Source organism: Hemiscyllium ocellatum, chromosome 16 (genome assembly GCF_020745735.1).
Source record: "Hemiscyllium ocellatum isolate sHemOce1 chromosome 16, sHemOce1.pat.X.cur, whole genome shotgun sequence".
Classification (NCBI taxonomy): Eukaryota; Metazoa; Chordata; class Chondrichthyes; order Orectolobiformes; family Hemiscylliidae; genus Hemiscyllium; species Hemiscyllium ocellatum.
In genome coordinates this window covers 81,116,094-81,139,081 of record NC_083416.1, presented here as the reverse complement: position 1 = coordinate 81,139,081, position 22,988 = coordinate 81,116,094, and the positions used below count along the sequence as shown (strand labels likewise).

At 39.4% G+C, this 22,988-nt stretch overlaps 1 protein-coding gene across 1 annotated transcript in view; it reads left to right on the top strand.

Annotated features, from left to right (window-relative positions):
• LOC132823514 (protein diaphanous homolog 1-like) overlaps nucleotides 1-22,988 on the top strand; it is a 342,084-nt gene that overhangs the window by 303,906 nt on the left and 15,190 nt on the right. The window contains exon 27 of the mRNA XM_060837454.1: nucleotides 13,970-14,059. Within this exon, the coding sequence (XP_060693437.1) occupies nucleotides 13,970-14,059 (90 nt within the window). The remainder of the gene's footprint in view (nucleotides 1-13,969; nucleotides 14,060-22,988) is intronic.

The window sequence follows — 22,988 nt, the reverse complement described above, 5'->3', positions numbered from 1 at the left end:
TTCTTATCAACTTCTCCAACCTTGATCTGCCCCGTCTCTCTCCTTCTTGACTCTATCTCTTTGCCTTAGCCCAACCCTTTTCTCTCTATCCATTCTTCCCTTCCCCATTTCTTCTTGCTGTATTCCTTTTATCTGATCACCTCTACTTTCTCCACTTCTGTTTTCTTTCCTTTCCATCTGTACTGTCACTTTGTCTTTGCCCCGGCTTTGATTTCTTCCCTCCCTCATTCATAACTTTTTCTCTCTTTTCTCGGCTCTGTTTTTTCCACCCTCTCTCCTCACATTCCTCCTCACTCTCTCTACACCCCCTTCTCCCTCTTCTCTCTCCCATGTCCCTCCCCTCTCTCCTTCCCCCCCCCCCCCCCACCAGTCTCCCTCCGCTTCCCCTCGCCTCCCGCCTTCCCTCACCTCCCTCCACCGCTCTCCCAATCTCTCTTCAACTCCACTCCATTCACCTCCCTCTTCTCCTTCTTTCTTTTCACCTTCCTCCCCCTTGCCTAATCATTTTATACACTGAATTTATCTTAAGGTTCTTAACTGATTTCATGTTCAATTAGCTTACATTCAAGTTAGAATTAATTTGCCTGCTTTCTTAAACACTACATTTCATCAAGATTTAATGTGGGGTAACAAGACACAAGGGCACAAAGGGACAGTGTTCATGCCTATGCTCCTACATGTCCCAAATTCCATACTGTTTTCACATTGTTGCCAAGCTGAGCTTGCCGAAAGCAAAACAAAGAAAGTTGGTGGAAAACTCTTCTTGCACATATGCTTATTTGAAACTGTGACTCACAAGTAACATTCTAATTCTACTGTGCTCTGGGCCAAGGCAAACTGGGGTTTGATGTTTGCTGTCAAGCTTAATTGACAGGACGGCTGGCTTGCAATGCAGACTAATGACAATTGTGTGTGTTCAATTCCTGTATCAGCTGAAGATCCCACCTTCTCAATCTCTCCCCTCACTTGAGGCATGGTGACCCTCAGATTAAACTATCGTCAGTCATCTCTTTAATGAGAGAGCAGCCCTATGGTCCTCTGGGACTGTGGTGACTTTACTGAACATGAGTAGCTTAAATGTAAATTTTACTTCATCCAGTATTAAATGAAATACATAACATTGTTCAGGACTAAAGCAATTTTATTGTACTGGAACCTTGAAATCAGGGTTTGCTACTCAAATAATGTTTTGGCTCATTTTGATTATCACAAACCTTTCCGTAATTTATTATGGTGAGATTTCTTGAACGATCCTGGCGTTTCTATTTGTCTTTCATCTATGGGATACCACTAGGAACTTGTTGGTATGGAGACGGTTGCACTGAAGTCTGTCTCTAAATACATTGAAGAGGCACTCGGTACAGTGAGCGAACTCTGGAAACTGGAACTCTGGAAAATCTAATATTTTCATCTCAGTTTAAGTAATTTAGTTGAGAGGATTAGGTAATAAATGTCAGTCATGACTATAAAGATCACCATGGTCAAAAGTCAAAAATACTGCACATCAAGAGCATGAATCTGTATGTATCTACAGTTGTAAATGTAGATTCCCCGCAATCCCACATACGCACATACAACTGTCCTGGTGAACCAAACACTTCTCAAGACTGCCTTCAAAGAGTATCCTGATTAATATTTATTTTTCAACCAACGTTGTTCAAGCAGGTTAGTTTGTCACTACCTCTTTGCAATTTGTAGGAGTTGCTATGCACTAGCTGCTCCAGAGGTGTGTAATAATATCTCTGACCAGGTTAGTTATAATATCTAAAAATATAAAGTTTGTGAGAGTGCCCTTGAGATCGTTAAAGACACTGTGTAGATGAAAGTTATTTTTCTTGAATATTTTGTTCTCTTCAAATAACTTAAAAAGCATATCATTGTCTTTAATATAAAAAGCCCCAAATCACTTCGCAGGAGTAGAGGTGTGAAAATTTCAATTGTATGAGATATTGAGGCTAATGAGCAAATGCTTGATAAAGGACGAAAGCGAAGTGTGAGGTTTAGAGAAGGTATCCCAGAGCTCAGGACCTAGCCAGCTAAAGATTGTTCACGATATTACGTTCATTGATGGTTATGAGGCAAAAATTAGTGAAGGCTTGTGGAACTAGGGATGACTGTAGAGATGTTGAAAGTCAAGTTGCTCAAGTGGAAGCCAATGTAGATCAGATAGGGACTCAAAAGAATTGGGATGCAGGCAGTAGAATTTTAGATGAGCTTGAGTGCATGGAGCATGCAAGGTGGAAGTCCAGCCAGGTTGGCAAGTCAGGGACAATGAAGCAAAGTGCTAGAGAAATTCAGCAGATTTGACATCATCTGTGAAAGGAGAAATTGAATTAGTATTTCACATTCAATCTAACTCCTTTCAAAACAGACTTCTGTTTCTCTCTCAGTAGATACTGTCAGTCTTTTGGGTTTCTCCAGCAATTTACCTTTTTATTTCAGATTTACAGCATCAACAATATTTTATTTTTAGTTAGGTCCAGGGGAATCAAGACATGAATGAGATTCTCACCAAAAGAGTTGACGCAAGACAGGTGTTGGCCAATATTACTGAGCTGGAAATAAGTGGTCTTGATAGTGGCATAGATATGTCTAAACGTTCATCCAAAGGTCATGCATAACACCAAGGTTGTTCTGGTTTGTTCCCAGGCAATTACCAGTTAGTATTGGCTCTCTGTGTATCGCAAAAGACGAAAGACAATGGCCTCCCAATATTTTATCAAAGGAGATTTCTAATCCTTCAATACATGTTGGATAAGCAACCTTATAATTTAGAGACAGTGGGGGGATTACAAGAAATAATTTTGAAGTAAGCCGCCTATCCAATTCATTTGTCATGGAAATTATAGACTCCATCATTGGTAACACCTGCCCCCACCCCCTCCTCAAAAAAAGCCACCACTTGCTATTTGTTTTCAGTCAATCTGACCTCTTGATACTGGATCCCAGCCTGTATTAAGATTCAAGTTGCCACTTAGCTCATCAAAACACTACAAAATCTCAAAGAGCACTATTTACTCCCTTGCTCTTCTAAGCTTTATTGTAAAAATTGCAACATTCCAGTTGTCTCTTTTAACTGTAGCAATATCATTCCTGATAACATCCTTGTGAATTTGCATTTTGTTCCTTATTTGTGGCCATTGTAAAGGATGTTGAAGCATTCGCAATTTCTATGGTTCTGTAAGCACAAGCTAAAGTCTTAGATAAGTTCTTTCATGTTCTTCTTTACACTTCTCTTTCTGTTGTAACGACTTTTCGATTTTGGCACAAGGGCATCTAAAGAACTTGTCTGGGAATGTCCGAATTCCCCACTGATTGATGTGCATTACTGGTTGATGCTGCGCGTTCTGAAACAAGTCTGGGCCAACATTGTTGGCTTTTGCCAAATAAGTCTGACAAAGAATATTTATCATTTTTACTTCCATCCTGAGAATTAATTTAATTATGAGATGGCATCCTACCATTGGATTTAAAGCCAATACAAGTCAGGCCATGCCTTTTATGTTTATACAATATACCTGCATAAGAAAAAATTTAAGAGAAATAAGTAATGTGCGAGGCGTAAAAACTAGTGGCGTGCTAAGAAAGTGTCTGTGTGCTAGTTTAATAAGTCAAAACTATTTCCCGTAATCAGTTCACCCAGTTCATAAAACTTACTGTCATTAAGTAAAAGTGGGAAAATTGCGAAGTGTATCACTTTGATAATCCAAAGAATCAGTCTGCTTTTTCAATGGAAGCATGCAGTCACCCAGAAGAAATGCAACTTAGAGTCATAGAGATGTACAGTATGGAAACAGACCCTTCGGTCCAACCAAATATCCCAACCCAAACTAGTCCCACCTGCCAGCCCATATCCCTCCAAACCCTTCCTATTCATATATCCATCCAAATGCCTCTTAAATGTTACAATTGTACCAGCCTCCACCACATCCTCTGGCAGCTCATTCCATACACCTACCACCCTCTGTGTGAAAAAGTTGTCCCTTAGGTCTCTTTTATATCTTTCCCCTCTCACCCTAAACCTATGCCCTCTAGTTCTGGACTCCCTGACCCCAGGGAAAAGACGTTGTCTATTTATCCTATCTATGCCCCTCATAATTTTATAAACCTCTATAAGGTCACCCCTCAGCCTCCGACGCTCCAGGGAAAACAGCCCCAGCCTGTTCAGCCTCTCCCTGTAGCTCAGATCATCCAATCCTGGCAACATCCTTGTAAATCTTTTCTGAACCCTTTCAAGTTTCACAACATCTTTCCGATAGGAAGGAGACCAGAATTGTACGCAATATTCCAACAGTGGCCTAACCAATGTCCGGTACAGCCGCAACATGACCTCCCAACTCCTATACTCAATACTCTGACCAATAAAGGAAAGCATACCAAACACCTCCTTCACTATTCTATCTATCTGTGAGTCCACTTTCAAGGAGCTATGAACCTGCACTCCAAGGTCTCTTTGTTCAGCAACACTCCCTAGGACCTTACCATTAAGTGTATAAGTCCTGCTAAGGTTTGCTTTCCCAAAATGCAGCACCTCGCATTTATCTGAATTAAACTCCATCTGCCACTTCTCAGTCCATTGGCCCATCTGGTCCAAATCCTGTTGTAATCTGAGGTAACCCTCTTCGCTGTCCACTACACCTCCAATTTTGGTGTCATCTGCAATTTACTAACTGTATCTCTAATGCTCGCATCCAAATCATTTATATAAATGAAAAAACATAGAGGACCCAGCACCGATCCTTGTGGCACTTCACTGGTCACAGGCCTCCAGTCTGAAAAACAACTGTCCACCACCACCCTCTGTCTTCTACCTTTGAGCCAGTTCTGTATCCAAATGGCTAGTTCTCCCTGTATTCCATGAGATCTAGCCTTGCTAATCAGTCTTATATAGGCAACTAGACGTTCACTAATTTATTAGTGGCCCAACTGGAATGGGATGCTATTGCCATCGCCCACATTAGTGCCAATGACGTTGAAACAATAAAAGAGGGGTTTCTGCTGAAATAGTTAGAAATAGGCTAGAGGAGTTTCTATAAAGCAATTGCTTCTTCAACAATTATCGTTATCTGTGCTTTGTGTGTATGTATGATATTTAAGTTAAAAAAGGTCTAAAAAGAGAAAATATTATAACCATCTCTGTAATTGTCTCCAGGTTCACATCTCCACAGGTCTCTGTATGTAGCCAACTACAGTCTTATAACCATTCCCAAGTTGTCATACTGCAGCTAATAAATTACTGAAATATATTTTATAAATGTATAAAAAAGTGAAATAATCAACCTCCTGAATAACTATTAAACAGATTCCGTATTTGCTTCATCTAGACAACTTACACACGCATGTTCTGACTCAAGACTATGATGCACTCTCCAAAAAAAGAGCCGGATATGACTTGCCCCTCCCCAAAATAAACAATCCAAGCCAAGTCCCCAGCGGCAGACCCAAAACCTCAGACTCAGCATCACACTCCATGCCCTTGACGGACTCCTCTTGCCACTACTTTGACCTGTCCTGAGTACTGCATCACTTACATTTCACTGGCCGCATACACACACCGTGCCCTACCCTGGCCTACCTGGCAGCATGCTCCCTTTTCACTTGCCATCCTATTCATCTTGCACCATGTCCTACACATCAGGTATCCTATCCCCTACCCATTTGGCACCCTAGCCCCTCAACACTAACGTAATGCTTTCCTTTTGTATTTAATATTTGACAATGGTTGTCAGGACCTTTTAAAGTCCTGAGTGTGATGGCTGACTGCTGAGATGAATGATGCTGCCTTCTGACAGATCACTATGAGAGAGCTGTCAGAATGAAAGTTCCTTTCTGCAGGAACTCTGATTGGAGTCACAGATTTGCGGAGCTCTTTTTTTTAAAAAAAATGGGCTTGAGTTGCAATCTTCATGAGATTGCCATGCCTCAGAAAATCCAGCCAGACAATGGTGCCTATGGAAGCCATTTTGGGTAAAAGTTAATCCTAAAATAGAAAGCACAGAAACTTTGTTGGATGTAGTACCTGTTAATGATGGTTGTTGAAACTTTCCCACAGATCATTGCCTAGATCTCTCTTGTTTCTCACCCGCATGAGGAATCTGTACACAGAAACTAATTATGGGCTTGTTAAATTTGGAAAGAATAGGAAGTGCAGAAAGGATAGAGGATGCAATTAAAGGATGTAATTTACAAAGTAAAATCGAGATTTTATAGCCTCACAGAGATTGCTGTAGTTGTGGGTATGTTCGCCAAGCTGGGAAGTTGATTCGCAGACATTTCAACCTCTTTCCAGGTGACATCCTCAGTGTTTTGGTGCCTCCTCTGAAGCTCTGCTGTACCATGTCTTCTAGAATTTATTTGATTCCATTCCTGCTGCTTCTGGTTGCCGGTTCTGGTTGTTCGTTGCAGTGGTCGGCATACTAGGTCTAGATTGATGTGTTTATTGATGAAGCCCATGGATGAGTGCCATGCCTCCAGAAATTCTCTGGCTGTCTTCTGTTTAGTTTGTCCTATTATCATTATGTGTCCCAGTTGAATTTATGGTCCTTGTCATCTGTGTGTGTGTGACTACCAGCGTGGTATTTAGTGGCTAGTTGGTGTTCATCTATGCGATTGCTAGTTGTCTGCCTGTTTGTCCTATATAGTGTTTCATGCAATCTTTACATGGAATCTTGTAAACTACATTTGGCTTGCCGATGATGGATATAGGGTCTTTTGTCCTGGTGAGTTGTTGTCTGAGCGTGGCTGTTGATTTATGTGTTGTCATCCGAGTGGTGGAAGAAGTCTGGTTGTTAGTTCTGAGACATTTTTTGTATAAGGTAGACCACTGTAACAAACGACAGAACTGGCAATAGGAAGCAGCAGGAATGAAACCAAATAAGACGCAGTATTCCAAAAGCCACAGTGCAACAGCATTTCACAGGTGGCTCCAAAGCACTGAAGATGTCGCCTAGAAAGGGGACGAAACATCTGCAAATCAACTTTGCAGCTCACCAAACACACCTACAACTAAACAACAGGCACTCGAACTGCAAACTTTTTCGTAAAGCTTTCCTGAAAACATTAAAAGGAAGGAACAGAATTAGCAAATATAATTCGGAAAGGAACCTCAGGTGGAGTGGGGGGCAGGGAATATTTTCAATATTGAGGATGTGGCATAGCAATTAAAATAACAAATAGGATTCAGTTAGTTGAGTAGACCTCAACAGTATCCACTACGCGCAAGTCCTGAGTTTGCCAACTTTCAACTCCAGTTCTCTGCACTTGAATAAGTAAGGCTTAGCTCTTAGTAGGGATGTTTGGATTGAAGACTGGATCATCCCAAAAGTTGGCTGTATATTTTTCAACTTGATTTGGATGCTGTAAGGATTAAGTAGACAAGTGTGACATTGAGTATCTCAAGGTCCATCATGAAGATGAGAAATTCCCACATTGATTCTCACTCATTAGATTAAAATTTTTATTTTAAATTCTCAATTGTATTATTTTATCCAATACTCAGTTGTTAAATGCACATTCTCATGTTGTTCTGAATGTGATAGATCTAGGTGGCTTTCTTGACTCTGGTGGGTGCAGGGATAAAATAGCCAGTATGTTTATTGAGCTTCCGTTTACAATAAAAGAGATTGGGGAATTTCACAGCTGGGAAGTGTGCATCTGTGTGACGGCAGAAAATATTATGTTTGGGTATAATAACATCCCACATTCAAATAGCCTACAGATAATCTCGAGGTTCACACATGAACAATGGTCACATTGGGCAGATGACAGTTGGATCCTGTGAAGCCAGGTAATGGTATCTTGGGGAAGATGGCCGTGGGAAGGAATGAAACTGTTGAGTGAAGTGTTATCTCTTGCTAAAGTGAAAGCGAGGCTTCCCTTTAACCTGGCACTGTGCCACAACCCTCATGTGGTCCTGCTGCAGATTAGCCATATGAACACATAATCAAAGTGTTTGCTGTGATATCCCCAAGGTGAGCACTGTCAACTCTCATAAGCATTTGCTACAAACACTACTCCATTAACCAGGCAATTTTTTTTTGCTGCCGTTGTTCCAGAGAGCAATGCACTCCATTACTAAAACCTTGTTGCTAAGTAACTGTCTCCATGAGCCTGTGAAGAGAGCTTGGCTGCTTCCTGAATCAACTGGGTAGACGGCTCATTCTGCACGTTTAAGTATGGGAGAGTCCAGGACCCTTAATCAGATTCATCAGAGACGTGCTATTACAATTTGAGTTTTGCTGATTAACTACCTAACCACAGTTTGTCTGACATACCTCCTAATGTAATTCTCATTCACAGGATTTATCTGTCTTCAAAGCAACTAGCTGTCATAATCTACGTAAGAAAATATTCCTGACATGAAAGCAATTAGATGAATCTAATTGTGCCTGGATCACAGATTAAAAACAGACCTGCAATCAGCCATTTTCCCTCCTGCACACACCATCTGCTAACTACATAAACGTACTGTTCCTGAGACTAACTCATTAACTACAGTTATTGCACAAATCATTCATAAACAGGGAAAAACTGCTGAGTTGTTACCGGATAACTGGTTGCTTAGAGGATAGTTCAAAATGGAAACACTTATTCTATATTTTTGATTTTAAACCAAAGACATTACAACATTAAATATATCGAGGAGTTGGTAGCATAGTGGTTATGTTACTGGAATAGTAATCCAGCTGCAAAGCTTGTTTTTCTGGGTATGTGAGTTTGAGTTACAGTATGGCAAATGGTGAAACCTGAATTCAAAGATAGCCTAATGATGACCTGTCAATTGTCATTAAAAAAAAACCCATCAGGTTCACCAATTCCCTTAGGGAAGGAAATCTGTTATTTCTTACCTGGTCTGGGTGACGTGACTTCAGACTCACAGCATTGTAGTTGACTCTTAATTGCCCTCTGACCCAATAAGCCATTCAATTCAAGGGCAATTGGCATGGGTTACACATCCATGTCACATGTGAGAATTTAAAAATAAAACAAGGTTGAAAAATAGTTGATAAGCTTTTAAGCTAGAGATTTTGAATCTGTGTGGTTGCTTATTTGTACATAAATTCCATATGGATTTCAGCTATAGAACGGCTGCTGTCAGGTTTGCTATTGGAAACAGTACAGTGTGAGGAAATTTCTCATTGACTTGAGAACGTGTTAATTACAGCAAAAAATGTACTGAAGGTGGCAGGACTTATATTTTTATGTCATTGATTATATTTATTCTTTTAATTCTTTTGAGGAATAATTAACTCTTAATTCTGGATGAGGAATGGGCAGTGCATAAATTGGTAAAACCACGAAGTGAAATGAGTTTACTTCTTTAAAAAAAAATGAAATTCAATCTATCCTTTGATCTTACTGTACTGCAAGCAGACATGTAAAGGAAAATTTCTTGTCACATTTGATAGTGTTGAAAGGATGCAACATGTATAGCAAACGCTATTGACTTCTTATTGCAGTATATTGAAAAATAGTGTTGATGGCAAAGCATTTTTTTGACTCTCAATCTGCTCTTCTCGAAAGCTTAAGTACAGCAGCTCTCCAGGGAAATTACAGCACAAAGATATTTGGTCCCTCATATCTGTGTCAGCTCCTTGAAAGAATTATCCGATTCATTCCACCACACCACAGCTTTTACCCATAACCCGTTGACTAGTCCTTTTCAGTACATATGCAATCAACATTTGAAAATTTCTGTAGAATCTGATAGCACTATCCTTGTAGGGGAAAGGTTAGGTAGTATGTTCCTGATCATCAAAACTATGTTTAGCCTCCGGACCCAGCAGGTGATATTCTTAAGTCAATACAGAAAGTGCTGGAGAAACTCAGTAAGATTGGCAACATCTATGGAGAAAGTAACAGAATTAATGCTTTGAGTCCACTGACTTCTTCAGAATTCCAAAACATTAACTATTTCTCTTCACAGCTACTGCCAGACATGCTGACCAGGTTTCTCCAGCACTTTCTGTTTTTATTCAGATCTCCAGTATTCACAGATTTTTTTTAAAATCATATTTCACTTCATGGACAGCAACAACTTACCTTTATGGCGTGGATTTTCCAGCTCTGAAGAGTCATCTAGACTCTAAACATTAGCATGCACTCTCTCTGTCTCTCTCCACAGATGTCGCCTGACCAGCTGTGATATTCAGCATATTTTGTTTTTAGCTTATATTTATGTCATAGCTATTCATGTAAAAAAAACGTTGAGAGTACTTCACCAAAGTACGTTAAGGCATTGAGCAAAAAGACAAAATATCAGAGCTGATGGCAAAATGGTTGGTGAGAAAGAGATGTTTTAAAATGTTTCCCAAAGGAAGAAAACATGACAGGCAGGATCTGTGAAGGAAATTGTAAGGCTTAAGGCCAAGCCAGCTGAAGACATTAGCCTCAGTAGTGAGCAGTCCATGAGATGTTGGCATCACTGGCAAGCCATCCATTTGTTGCCCATCCCTAATTTCATTGAAATTAATGATTTGCTAGCCCATTTCAGAGGGTCCGCATTGCTGTGGGTCTGGAGTCACGTGTAAGCCAGACTAGTAAGGATAGCGGATTTTCTTCTGTAAAGGACATTAGTGAACCCCAGCAATTGACAATAGCACTATCGCTAAGACCAGTTTTATATTTATGAATTGAATTTAAATTGCATCAGCTGCCATGTTGAAATTTGAGATTGCATCGCAGAGCGTTAGCCTGACACCTGGATTACTAGTTCAGTGACATTACCGCTACAGTGATGCCATCATCTTGTCCCTATGCTCGCCAAATCTAACAAGGTTCTACTAGAGGCACAGACTGATTGACTGTACCTTTGTGTGAACAGTTGGTGTGCAATAGTTGAGGCAAATAATGTAAAGTTACTGGAATCAGGCAATTTTCATCTTCACCATTGGGGGGGCTTCCATGTGCTTTATATTTAGTTTTATTCCAGCATTTACCAAATGCTGTATGATTCTGTACCATTGTGATGAGGTAAACTGGATTGCTATATACTTATTGAATCACGCTTCTGTAGGAGAAAGTTGTTAAACTTGAAAGGGTGCAAAAAAGATTTACAAAGATATTCTTGGAGTTAGAGGTTTTGAGCTGCAGGGAGAGGCTGAATAGGCTGGAATTTTTCTCCCCCCTGCACCATCTGAGACTGAGGGGTGACCTTATAGAGGTTTATAACATCATGAGGGGCATGGATAGAATGAATAGCCAACGTCTTTTTCCTCAGGTGGAGGAGTCCAAAAACTAGAGGACATAAGTTTAAGGTGAGAGGAAAAGATTTTAAAAAGGACCTGAGGATAACCTTTTTCACGCAGAGGATGGTGCATGTCTGGAATGTGCTGACGGGGGATGGGTGGAGGCTGGTAAAATTGCAACATTTTAAAAGCATCTGGTTGGGTATATGAATAGGAAGGGCTTCGAGGGATATGGGCCAAATACTGGCAAATGTGATGAGGTCCAATTGGGGTTTCTGGTCAGCACGGATGAGTTGACTAAAGTGTCTGCTTCCATGCTCTGTGATTCTATGACTATAACTGCTGTAAACGCATTGGAAGTTGATTAATATCTGACAGAAAAGGTTGTCTAAGTTCTGACAAAATCATATTAAGCTTTTTCTTCAACATGATTTTAAATCTGCTGTGAATTGCCAGCATTTATGGGATTTGTTGATTATACTTTCTTTCCTGTCTTATTGGTTAGGTTTACCTGAAAGGAGCAGCTCATGATACTGAGAATGATTGTGGCTGTACAGATGGTCAGATGTGCTCCTACTGTTTTTGCATAGAGTTTACTTGGTGTCTTAGAAATTTGTAATATCCTTTTGATACTTCGAGAAAAGTGAATAAATATTACAGCCAATCCCTCAATTTAAATGATTTTTGAATCAAAAAAAATGTTCTTCTTCTGAGATTGAGAAAGCAACATCTTATTCATAGAACATAGAAACGTACAATACAGAACAGGCCCTTTGGTCCATGATGTTGTGCTGAGGATTATTCCTAATCTAAAATAAAATAACCTAACCAATGATCCCCTCAATTCACTGCTGTCAATGCATTCCATGCATTCACAACTCTCTGTGTAAAGAACCTGCCTCTGATGTCTCCTCTATACCTTCTTCCTAACATCTTAAAACTATGACCCTTCATGCCAGTCAATCCTGCGCTTGGAAAAAAGTCTCTGGCTATTGACTCTATCCATGCCTCTCATTACCTTGTATACTTCAGTCAGGTCACCTCTCTTCCTCTTTCTCTCCAGAGAAAAAAGTCCAAGCTTAGTCAACCTGTCTTCATAAGGCAAGCCTTCCACTCCAGGCAGCATTCTGGTAAACATTCTATACACCCTCTCCAAAGCCTCTGTATCTTTCATATAATAGGACAACCAGAACTGGACACAATATTCTAAGTGTGGTCTCACCAGGGTTTGTAGAGCTACAGCAAAACCTCGCAGCTCTTAAACTCAGTCCCCCTGTTAATGAAAGCCAAAACGCCATATGCTTTCTTAACAACCCTATCCACTCGGGTGGCAACTTTGAGGGATCTGTGCAGTTGAACACCAAGATCCCACTGTTCCTCCACACTGCCACGAATCCTGCCTTTAATCTTATTCAGCATCCAGGTTCGGTCTTCCAAAATGCATCACTTCACATTTATCCAAGTTGAACTCCATCTGCCATTTCCCAGCCCAGTTCTGCATCCTGTCAATGTTACACCGCAGCCTGAAATAGCCCTCTATACTATCAACAGTACTTCCAACCTTTCTGTCATCAGCAAATTTACTAACCCACCCCTCAAACTCCTCATCCAAGTCATTTAAAAAAACTACAAAGAGCAGAGGCCCAAGAGCAAAGTTCTGTGGGACACCACCTCATCACTGACCTCCAGGCAGAATACTTTCCATCTACAACCACTCTCTGCCTTCTGTCAGCCAATTAATTCTGAATCCAGACAGCCAAATCTCCCTGTATCCCTGACTTTATGAATAAGCCTACCACTGGAAACCTTATCAAATGCCTTGCTGAAGTCCATATACACCACATCCACTGCTCAACCTTCATCGACCTGTCTCGTCACCTCTTCAAAGAACTCAATAATATTTGTGAGGTATGACCTGCCCCTCTCAAAGCCATGCTGACTGTGTTTAGTCACGCTATGCTGTTCCATATTCCCCAAAACTCAATGGGTAAATCAAATGCTTTCTACTGTATGCGTTCATAAAGACAAGGGCCCAATGGCTTAAATTCACGGCTTATACTGAATTACCTGCTTTAGTCAAGAAGCTGCAATTACCCTGCAAATGAGAAGGAAATGTCATAGTTGCTCATAATCCAGTGATTACAAATGGAAAATAAAGTAGTGTTTATGTTAGCTGACAACAGCATCAAACTTTGCTGTGGTGCTCCCTAACTCCCATCAAACAGCTGATGGGCATTCACTACCAGGGTACATAAACTAAGAGTGATGGGCTGTTGTGGTGCAGTGGTAGTGACCCTATCTCTGATCCAGAAGGTTCTGGTTCAAGTTCCACCTGTCACCAGATGTGTAATAGCATCAATGAACAGACTTGTCATTATTATCCATAAATTCAGTGTGGTCACTTGGCTGAGATATTGAAAACTAACGTTGGTACCTATCATGTAAACTTGCACGAGAGTATGGAAATAAGAACTAGATGGGCTTGGTAAAAGTATTGAAACAGTTTGATTTCTGATTGAGGTATGAATAACTGCAATATATTGTATTTTTTGTCAGACATTACAAATGTGTAATCCCACATACAGTTATGCAAACTTATTCTGTATCTCAATGTACATTTTGTTGTTAAACTGTGCTCAATTTGGCTGTTCCATATGGTCAGCTCAGTATCAGACGTTCATGCTCAAGATTACAGGCATACGTTTAGTCACCTGTGATTGCTGGTGATGTGGTTATGTTATTAATTGTTGTCTGATCTCTGCTTGTTCTTTCTCTGTCCACAGAGGGTAATGAGACAGGGGTAATGGACAGCCTAATGGAGGCACTTGAATCAGGGGCTGCATTCAGGAGAAAGAGGGGTCCACGGCAAGCTGGTAAGTGCTAAATGCAAATACATTTCAACTTATTAACATGCATTAAGTGACAATTGTTTGCATAACCATATGAATGCAAACCATTATGAATCCATTATAAAGAAATGATGTTTTGAAATTCTGGTAAATTGTTCTTGGGTTTATTGACACACTGTGACTTTCCAGTCGTGCTGTGACAAAGGATAAGGAAGAACTTCAAACCTTGGCATTATTCATGTAACATACTGTTGTTCCAAACTCTCTAACTACATGACAGCATAATGAAATACCAAAAATACTGAAATATCTCAGGACTGGCAGCATCTCTGACAGTTTCTGGTTCTGATGAAAACTCATTGCTCTGAACTGTTAACTCTGTTTCTTTCTCACACTTGCTGCCAGGGCTGCAGTGTATTTTCAGCATTTTCTGTTTTTATTTGAGTTCTAGCATCCATAGTATTCTGTCATATCTTCATCAGAGTTTGATTTCAAAATCCAGTTTCATTCTGATTTTGGATTACTTAGCAAGACATCTGAAATTTAAGCATACTTTTAATTTGCAATGGGAAAATTTTCCAGGGAAATGTTTAGAAACCAGGCATCCATTTAAATTTATTTTCAGTTTGTAGTCATAGAAACCTAAGAGCCTCGAGGACCTGATCCATCATTCAGTTAGATCATGGCTGACCTACAATAGATATGATACTACACATTGTATATTATATAAATATTAAATCAATTTACCTGCTTTGGTTCTGCAGCCTTTAGTACTCTTGCTTTACAAAAACCTATGAATTTTAATTTGGAATTTTAAACTGATCTCAACCCTCAACCACTACTTTGTGGGAGATATTCAATTTTATACTGCTTCACCTGAATGTGTGCTTTCAGACTATGCCCCATAATAGCCCATTCCTTCATTCCTGATGAAGGGTTTATGCCTGAAACACCGATTCTCCTGCTCCTCGGATGCTGCCTGACCTGCTATGCTTTTCCAGCACCACACTCTCTTTCTCCTGTAATAGCCCACCCTAATGTTGTTTTACTCCTTGTTGTGCTCTCCCCCACCCCAAAAGAAATGGCTCCTCCCTTCCTACTGTTTCAAATCTTTTAGTCATCTTTTACTACTGAATCAGATCACTCTTTAATCTTCAGTAGTAGTACAGGAATATAATACTTTGTACATCTGCAGACTATAACATGGGGCGGGGTGTAATGTTTCTATTTAGTTATTCATATACTGGTGACTTGCAGATATACATTATCTATATTTTTTTCACAATTTCTGTCCTGACTCTTCACAGATGAGGTTATTTTAGTAGTTCTGAATGACTGGCAGTTGCCTTGACTCTAATTAGTAATTACTTGAATGAAGACATGTTGAATTTATTCAAGTTACAGTACAGTTCTTAGGCATTAATACTGCTTCTAATGTCTGGAGCAGTGCTGTCACGTTCAATCCTCCCTTATTAGAAGGGCATGTCAAAGTTAAGTGGTAGGCTCGAAGTAAGAAGGTTGTGGGTTTCAGTCCCTTCAGAGATTTGAGCGCAGAACTATGCTGCAGTTTAGAAGCTGTACTTTGTAGATGCAATGTTTAAACCAAGGCCATGCCTGCCTTTTTGAGGACAAAAGCATCTCTTGGCATAATTCAGTCAACAGCAGGGGTGTTACCTTTGGTTCTGACCAACACATTTCTCTCAACCTATTTCAGAAAATCTAATCATCATCGCAGTACTATTTTTGGAACCTTGCTGTGTCCAGATTGTCTTCACTTCCTGCATTACAAAATGCACACATCGGTTGTAACATGTTTGTAATATCCTGAGGTTCTGAAAGGCCCTATATAAAAAAGTTTCTTTTCTGATCTGTTTCAAATTGACATGGCATTCATCACATACAATTATCTTTCTGAAGAGTGATTTATTTTCAGCACAAAACCAGTTGCTTAGAGACTGCAGTTAAAAGTTTGTTTCTGTGATACCTTTGTTTAACTGCTAGTCAATACATCAAAGTGATAACTCTGGATAGGCCCTAATTTTGACTGTTGCTCTTGAAGTGAACTGAGGCATTACAGAAGCCTTTTTTAAAATGCGAAACTATAAAATATAAAGCTATAATACTCGCAATGCAGAAAAATAGGATTCAACAGGACAAAATAATTTTGACATCCCATCCAATTGAGTATTATAACAGTCTGCTCAGTACTGAAGAATATTGCAGCTGACTTTGATCCTGTTTTTTTTCTTGTGATGTAGTAACGAGGGTGCTGATTGCATAGAAATGTGTGGTAATTGATCTTCCTGTGCAATTGCTTTTACAGCTGAGAAGCCAGAATAGACAACATTAAAAATCAACAGTACAGTGTGAACTAGAAACATGATATCTGATTCCCTTCATTGAAGGAAATTATTGAGCCCAATGGGTTTCATAGTTAGTCGGGTCAATAGAATAGCAGATTTGTGGGCTTTTGTTTCACAAGCTATCTTTATGATATTTGAATACTCAATTTCTTAAATGCAACACACAACCAAAGCTTTTTCTTAAATGTTTTCTAATGGTATAGATTACCAGTGGACAGAAGTCATACTTAATAAAATTGAATGTCTTGGCACACATCTGGAATGAAGTCCAGAACCATGTACTCACTCTGGCTCAGTAACGTGATAACTTGAATAAGGGTTGACTGTGAAGCATGGACAAGATCACAGGGAGCTTCAACCTCCATGGGCACCTCTACTAATGCAGCAGACAGTACCACTTTTCCTTGGTGCTCATGTTAAATCAGAAAAAAATTAGCCAGAAGAGCAAATTTGAAGATGGAAAAAATGCTGTAGTATACTTGAAAAACTATATTGGATTATGCATGCCCTGATTTGCCAAATTGATAATGGGCTAAAAAATTAGCAGCCTTGATATGCATTCATTTACTCTGTCTTGGTATTGGTAGGACAATGTACCCTTTATGGTTAATATACTCTTTTTCTGAATCAATTGAAAGTGGTGGGTTAAAAGGCTGTTCCAGACACATGGGCTGGTGGCTGACTCAATGCTCTCTATTGTATTGTTACAATGGACTGAAAATCAGGAAAGGCAGCTGGATCATGAGCAACTTTTATATAAGGTCTGTCAAATAAGACTGTAAAAGGCTTTCAGGGAACAGTTAAGTAAATAATACTGATGGATTTGTCTGACATTAAGAATAAGATGAAAGGATTCAGTTTCAGATTCAGCTGTGCAACCATTATTCAAATCAGATCTTCAGAGTGCTGTTTGCGTGGGTGAGCCCTAGCTGAATTAGTAACGTTATAGGAAACGCTGTAATAATATTAAATAATCAAGCTGTACTTTTGCATATGCTGCTGCATAGCCTCTCAATAAACATATCCAATCAAACACTGATGATGTGATACTACAAAGTAAATGTTGCACTTAAATCATCTTGCTTCAAAGCTAAGTGATGGGCTTTTGCAAATCTCCTAATTATTTTCCATAAACTAGACAGGCCTCCAACCAACTGTAGTTCAGCACAGCATTAAATCTTTCAGGAAACACTATTCAAACATAACCCAAGTTAGAAAGGGGTTATGGTGTTTAAAGATTTTGCCTTGAATGTTGTTATACTAGGGTAGTATAGAACATAGAAGGATACAGCGCAGTACAGGCCCTTCGGCCCTTGATGTTGCGCCGACCGAATCCTACCTAACCTATACTAGCCCAATAACTTCCAAATGCCTATCCAATGCCCATTAAATGACCATATGCTGGATATGAAACAAGAATTACTATTTATCACAAGTAATTAGATTGTAACTACAGGTAAACTATTATAAATCATTAAACTTCATTACTTAAATCTCGAACCCCTTCATTAACTCCCACTTGTATTGATGCACAGAAATGTTATGGGTGGAGGGAAGGACCAGGAAGGTGGTTCTGTGGTTCCTGTTCAGTGTCTGCTGAGAGTTCTTGTGTTCATCAGAATGTTGCTTCCCAGTCTTCCTTCCTCTGGATGTTTACACTAATTCACACTGGCACAGAATGACTGCATCTTTGACTTATTAGAAGTCATAGTTTTTACATCTGGGCCTCTGGATTGCTAGTCCAGTGACATTGCCAGTACATGACCATTACCCCAGAAATGTAATTTATTCAAATCAGAGGAAGTGACTCCTAGTCTACAATTTCTCTGAAATTATTCTTGCTAATTTTCCTTTTGCCAATAGGATACATACATTGCCTCTTTTTATTTCCTAGTTCCAATTCCTTTATTTAGAACTTCAATTTTTAGGCCACCTTGTGTCTTTTATCCAAATTCTGTAATTTCTTAGCTACTTCCTGCACGTCCTAGTTTCATATATCAAATTTGACTACATTGAGTTTCTAAAACCAGTTGACTCAAACAAGTTAAAAGCAGTTGTAGTTCCAGCATTAAACTCCCCACTCCAGTACTAGAGGTTCAATCCACTTCTAGCCTTGGGCACCTCGAGCAGATAACGTTGTGCCAAGAGTTATGGGAGACTTGATGTTGTGGTATCACAGATTGCCTTCAATCAATAAATACTGATAGTGAGCAAAAGAAGAAGTGCAGCGTGATTTATTATGTAGAAATTGTTTGCTGTCCCAAATGCCCAACTGAGTATAGTTCAGCTTTTTAAAAAAACATGCAAGTTGATGTGGATGATAAACAGGCAAATTCTCTATTTTGTTTACAAGTTTGAAAAGCGTGCAGACATCTTTACTTCAGTTTTTAATCACAAATTAATGTACATAGATATTTTTGCTGAGACAATTAGGCAGAGCCTGTTGATTTTATTCAATACTTTAGGAACATTGTACAGAACATGTTCGATGGACGCAACACTTTGGCTTTTTAAGTGATTCTGTGACTTTTATTTCAAAATGAAAGCAGATATCTGCCTGTCAGAAGTTCACTGTTCAATTCTTGTTCTATCCTGAATTAGCTGATCTAATCTGGAACAGCACTTTGAGGTAGAAAGCATCTAAGCCAAGGATGGGGTAAACATAACCCACATTCCTCCTTTTGGTTACCATTGACTGCACGTATATAGCAATTAGTTGGAGCCTGCTTCGGCCAAGATACCCCTCCTTCCCATTGGAACACTCGGTGGATTTGCATTATCGAGGCTTAAACATCAGTATGGCTGAGGTACCAGAAGGCTGCTAGTGGTATGAAACTCCATCCTGGAGCAAGTACCATAAACTGCCTTAGAAAAAGATGATTGATAGGAAAAGGAAGAATTACTAATTAGACATTCTCGATATTTTTCGACAAATGTTTTTCCAAATGCATGACTTTAACAGCACACTGCCCTTTTTTAGGTATAGGTCATTAAATGCAGCCTTGCACAAAATGCTTTAAGATGATATTGGCCTCGAGCAACTTAACATAAGTGGAACAGAGATCTATTAACATGCCGAGAATAATTTATAGATCAGCCAGTCAGTATTTTCTGTCTAGCTTCATGGTGTACATACCAGCAATTGAGCATTAAACAAAAAAATCAAGGAACTGCAGATGCTGGAAATTAGAAGCAAAAACAGAAATTGTTGGAAGAGCTCAGCAGGTCGGCGGCATCTGTAGAGAGAAGTCAGAGTTAACGTTTTGGTCCAGGGACCCTATTTTGCAATCAAATTTTTTTTTATCTATAGTGTAAGAAAAGATGAATATGTATCTGATTTATTACTAAATAGTTAAAATGAGCTGTGCAGAATTTCAATGCAGTTATCTCTTGAGCTTATTTGTCAAAATTAATTTTAAGTATAGCTTCAAATTTTGCATCCAAAATCATTCCATTACAAATTGACCATTCTTGCAAAACTAAAATCATTTCATTGAGTATCATTGCTTGGGTGCAGTGAAAGGAAATGGTGTGTTAATATCATTGGGAGAGTAATGCACAAGCCTAGATTGATGACCTTGGGAGGTGGCTTCATACTCCCACCCTTACGTGGCCTTCAAATTATTCTAGACCTACAGCAATATGATTACACTTAATTGCCCTCTGAAATGGCCTAGCAAGCCATTCTGTTTAAGATAAATTAAAGATAGATAAGCAATTTTGACCCATCTAACAATGGCTACATCCCATGAAGCAATTAAATTACATAGTTTATATATAACATAACTGGCCTATTGTGTTACTTTTTTGTTTAGCTTCTGCTGTCTATCTCCAAATGCATAAATTGACGTAGTGAAACTAATGGTTCACTAATGTCCTTTAGGGAAGGAAACTACCATCCCTACCTGATCTGGCTTCCATGCGACTCCAGACCCACATTAATGTGGTTGACACTTAACTGCCCTCTGGGCAATTGGTAATGGGCAATAGATGCTGCTTAGCCAATGACACCCACATCCTCTGCACAAATTTTTAAAAATTAGAAGTCCCAAACATCTAAGCGACATTTAACATGTAAATGTCTGATCCTTTATGTGGGCGACTGGATCTTCCATGGTGACTTGTAACATTTTCCCGACTCAGGCAACTGACTGTGTGGAGTTTGCACGTTCTCCCCGTGTCTGTGTGGGTTTTCTCTGGGTGCTCCGGTTTCCTCCCACAGTCCAAAGATGTGCGGGTCAGGTGAATTAGCCATGCTAAATTGCCCGTAGTGTTAGATAAGGGGTAAATGTAGGGGTGTGGGTGTGTTGCGCTTCGGCGGGTCGGTGTGGACTTGTTGGGCCGAGGGGCCTGTTTCCACACTGAGTAATCTAATTTTATAGCTGTGGGATTGGTCAGTACAGAGTCTGTGCATGCCACTCTGAATTTTGGAAGGAAGCAGCAATGGGAATTGCACACTATCCATCAAGAATGAAGAAGGGCTTATGCCCAAAATGTCAATTTTCCTGCTCCTTAGGTGCTACCTGACCTGCTGTGCTTTTCCGGTGCCACCCTTTTCAACTCTGTTCTCCAGCATCTGCAGTCCTCACTTTTTCCTAACAGCTGATATATGTTTGATTGTTTATTTTACTGGACTAGAAGTGCCCTAAATTAGACAGCAGTCAGATATAACTTTCAGTTGGCTCAATTATATATGAAGACATGATCCTGCAATACCCCAATCTGCAAACATTTCTAATGGGATACAGACAGCACAAGTGCCGACACGGGATAATCTTGATTTATATTGCACCACAAAGCAATGCAGTATGTTTCTGGATTATACACCTTGAGTCTCTTAAAAGCAGCCTTCCCTAAAGCATGTCCCAGTCAAATCAATGTCATTTCATTCAGTTTCACAGAGCTACCATAAATCAGAAAATGCTGAATACATGAAAAGTCATGATTAATTGCACTGCAGTACAGACAAAAGCTGCTCTGGACATAACTATGTAGAATATGTTGGGCTGATGGGTTTGCTTTTAGATTCAAAACTATATTTTAAAAACATTAACAACACCTGACAGTCATTCAGCGTAAAACCCAGTTTTTACTTGTGCCAATACATTTAATGTCATAGCCTCTACGGACTTGCAAGATTGTCGACTAATACAAGTATTCAAGATAAGTAGAGATTAGTTTGCTGTCTAATGTGGCTTTTGTTTCATTTATGAATAAATGTCTAGTATAATTATAGAAATGTCTGCATTTCCTGAAAGCTTTTAATTTTATTTCAAGTTCATTGCAAATTACCAGCCTTCAAATGACCATTGCCAAGGTTCCATTTATTAAAGTATTTAGCAAATAACTTTATCGATTTGTTTTGCACCTCTAATATAGTGTCAGTGTTCTGGATTGTGAACAAACTGATGCATAAATGTCTCAGCAGTCTAAGTTAATGTAGTAGGATTCGCACTACTTTGAATAGAGAAGTCTCTTTGTATCTTTGAGCATAAGCATGTTCCAGAGTCTGTCGCATTGATCCCTTACTGCAGCACTATATTTCACCAGCCTCGACATAGCTTTGTGCAGCTTGACATTTCTGCAATACCCGCCCACTGCACATCAGTTACCAGAGCACGTTCGCTTATTGGTTGTGATTCAGCTCTTGATGCTCAGACTGTGTACAGTCTCTAAACTATCTGCAGGGAACAGCATGGTTATCAATGCAAGTGAAACTGTCTGAGGAGATGTTAGGCATGAACTTTGTCAGAACTATTAACAAAAATAAAAGTCCACAGGAAAGAAAGTTTGTAAAAGGCACATTTTTTGTCAGATAACAGATTTATGGCACAGTTGCAAGCACTGAACCAGCTTGTACTGAATAATTTATTTTCAGGAAGCTCCAGAAACGGGGAAGTAATTTCAAAAAGCTGATATGGGCTTGGTGAGGGAGACAATCATATGGAATTGAGCATTGCTACAGGTATTAAAGGTGGCCAGTTATATCAAAAATTGAGTCAAAAGTTATGTTGGTTTCTGTGCAATGATTTTTCACTTTCCTTCAGGCTACGTTCAAACTCAAAAATACAGGCCTACCAAGCAAGAGTCAGTTTTCCAGACACAGCAAAATAATCCATCCTAATATTTCTAAATAAAATTAGCAGACTTATTGAGTTTTACATTATCTATAATGCATGAAATGTTTTATCTGCTACTTGTATGTTAACCCTTAATTCACCAAAACTGATCCTTTTGTTTATAATATATGAGCTTAGTATAAAGTGGTTTTATGTTTGTGTCAATGCAACCAGTTCAGTCTAATTTAGGTGCTTATGTCAGTCAAAGTATAATTAAGGCAGATAACCTTGCTTTGACTTCACATCGTTTGCAGTTTGATTGCAGCCAATGCAAAATGCTGCTTTAGCAAGGTTACAAATAGCCCATTGTACCTACTGGCAACTTTCAAATCAGCTTGAGCCATCTATTGTTAAATGCTGTGTGTGAAAATTAAACAGCCTGCTCTTCACTGATGTTACAATTTAACTGGAATTCAGATGCAGCTCAATTTTTGTTACTGACCAAAATTTCAATTGAGAACACTAGGCTGT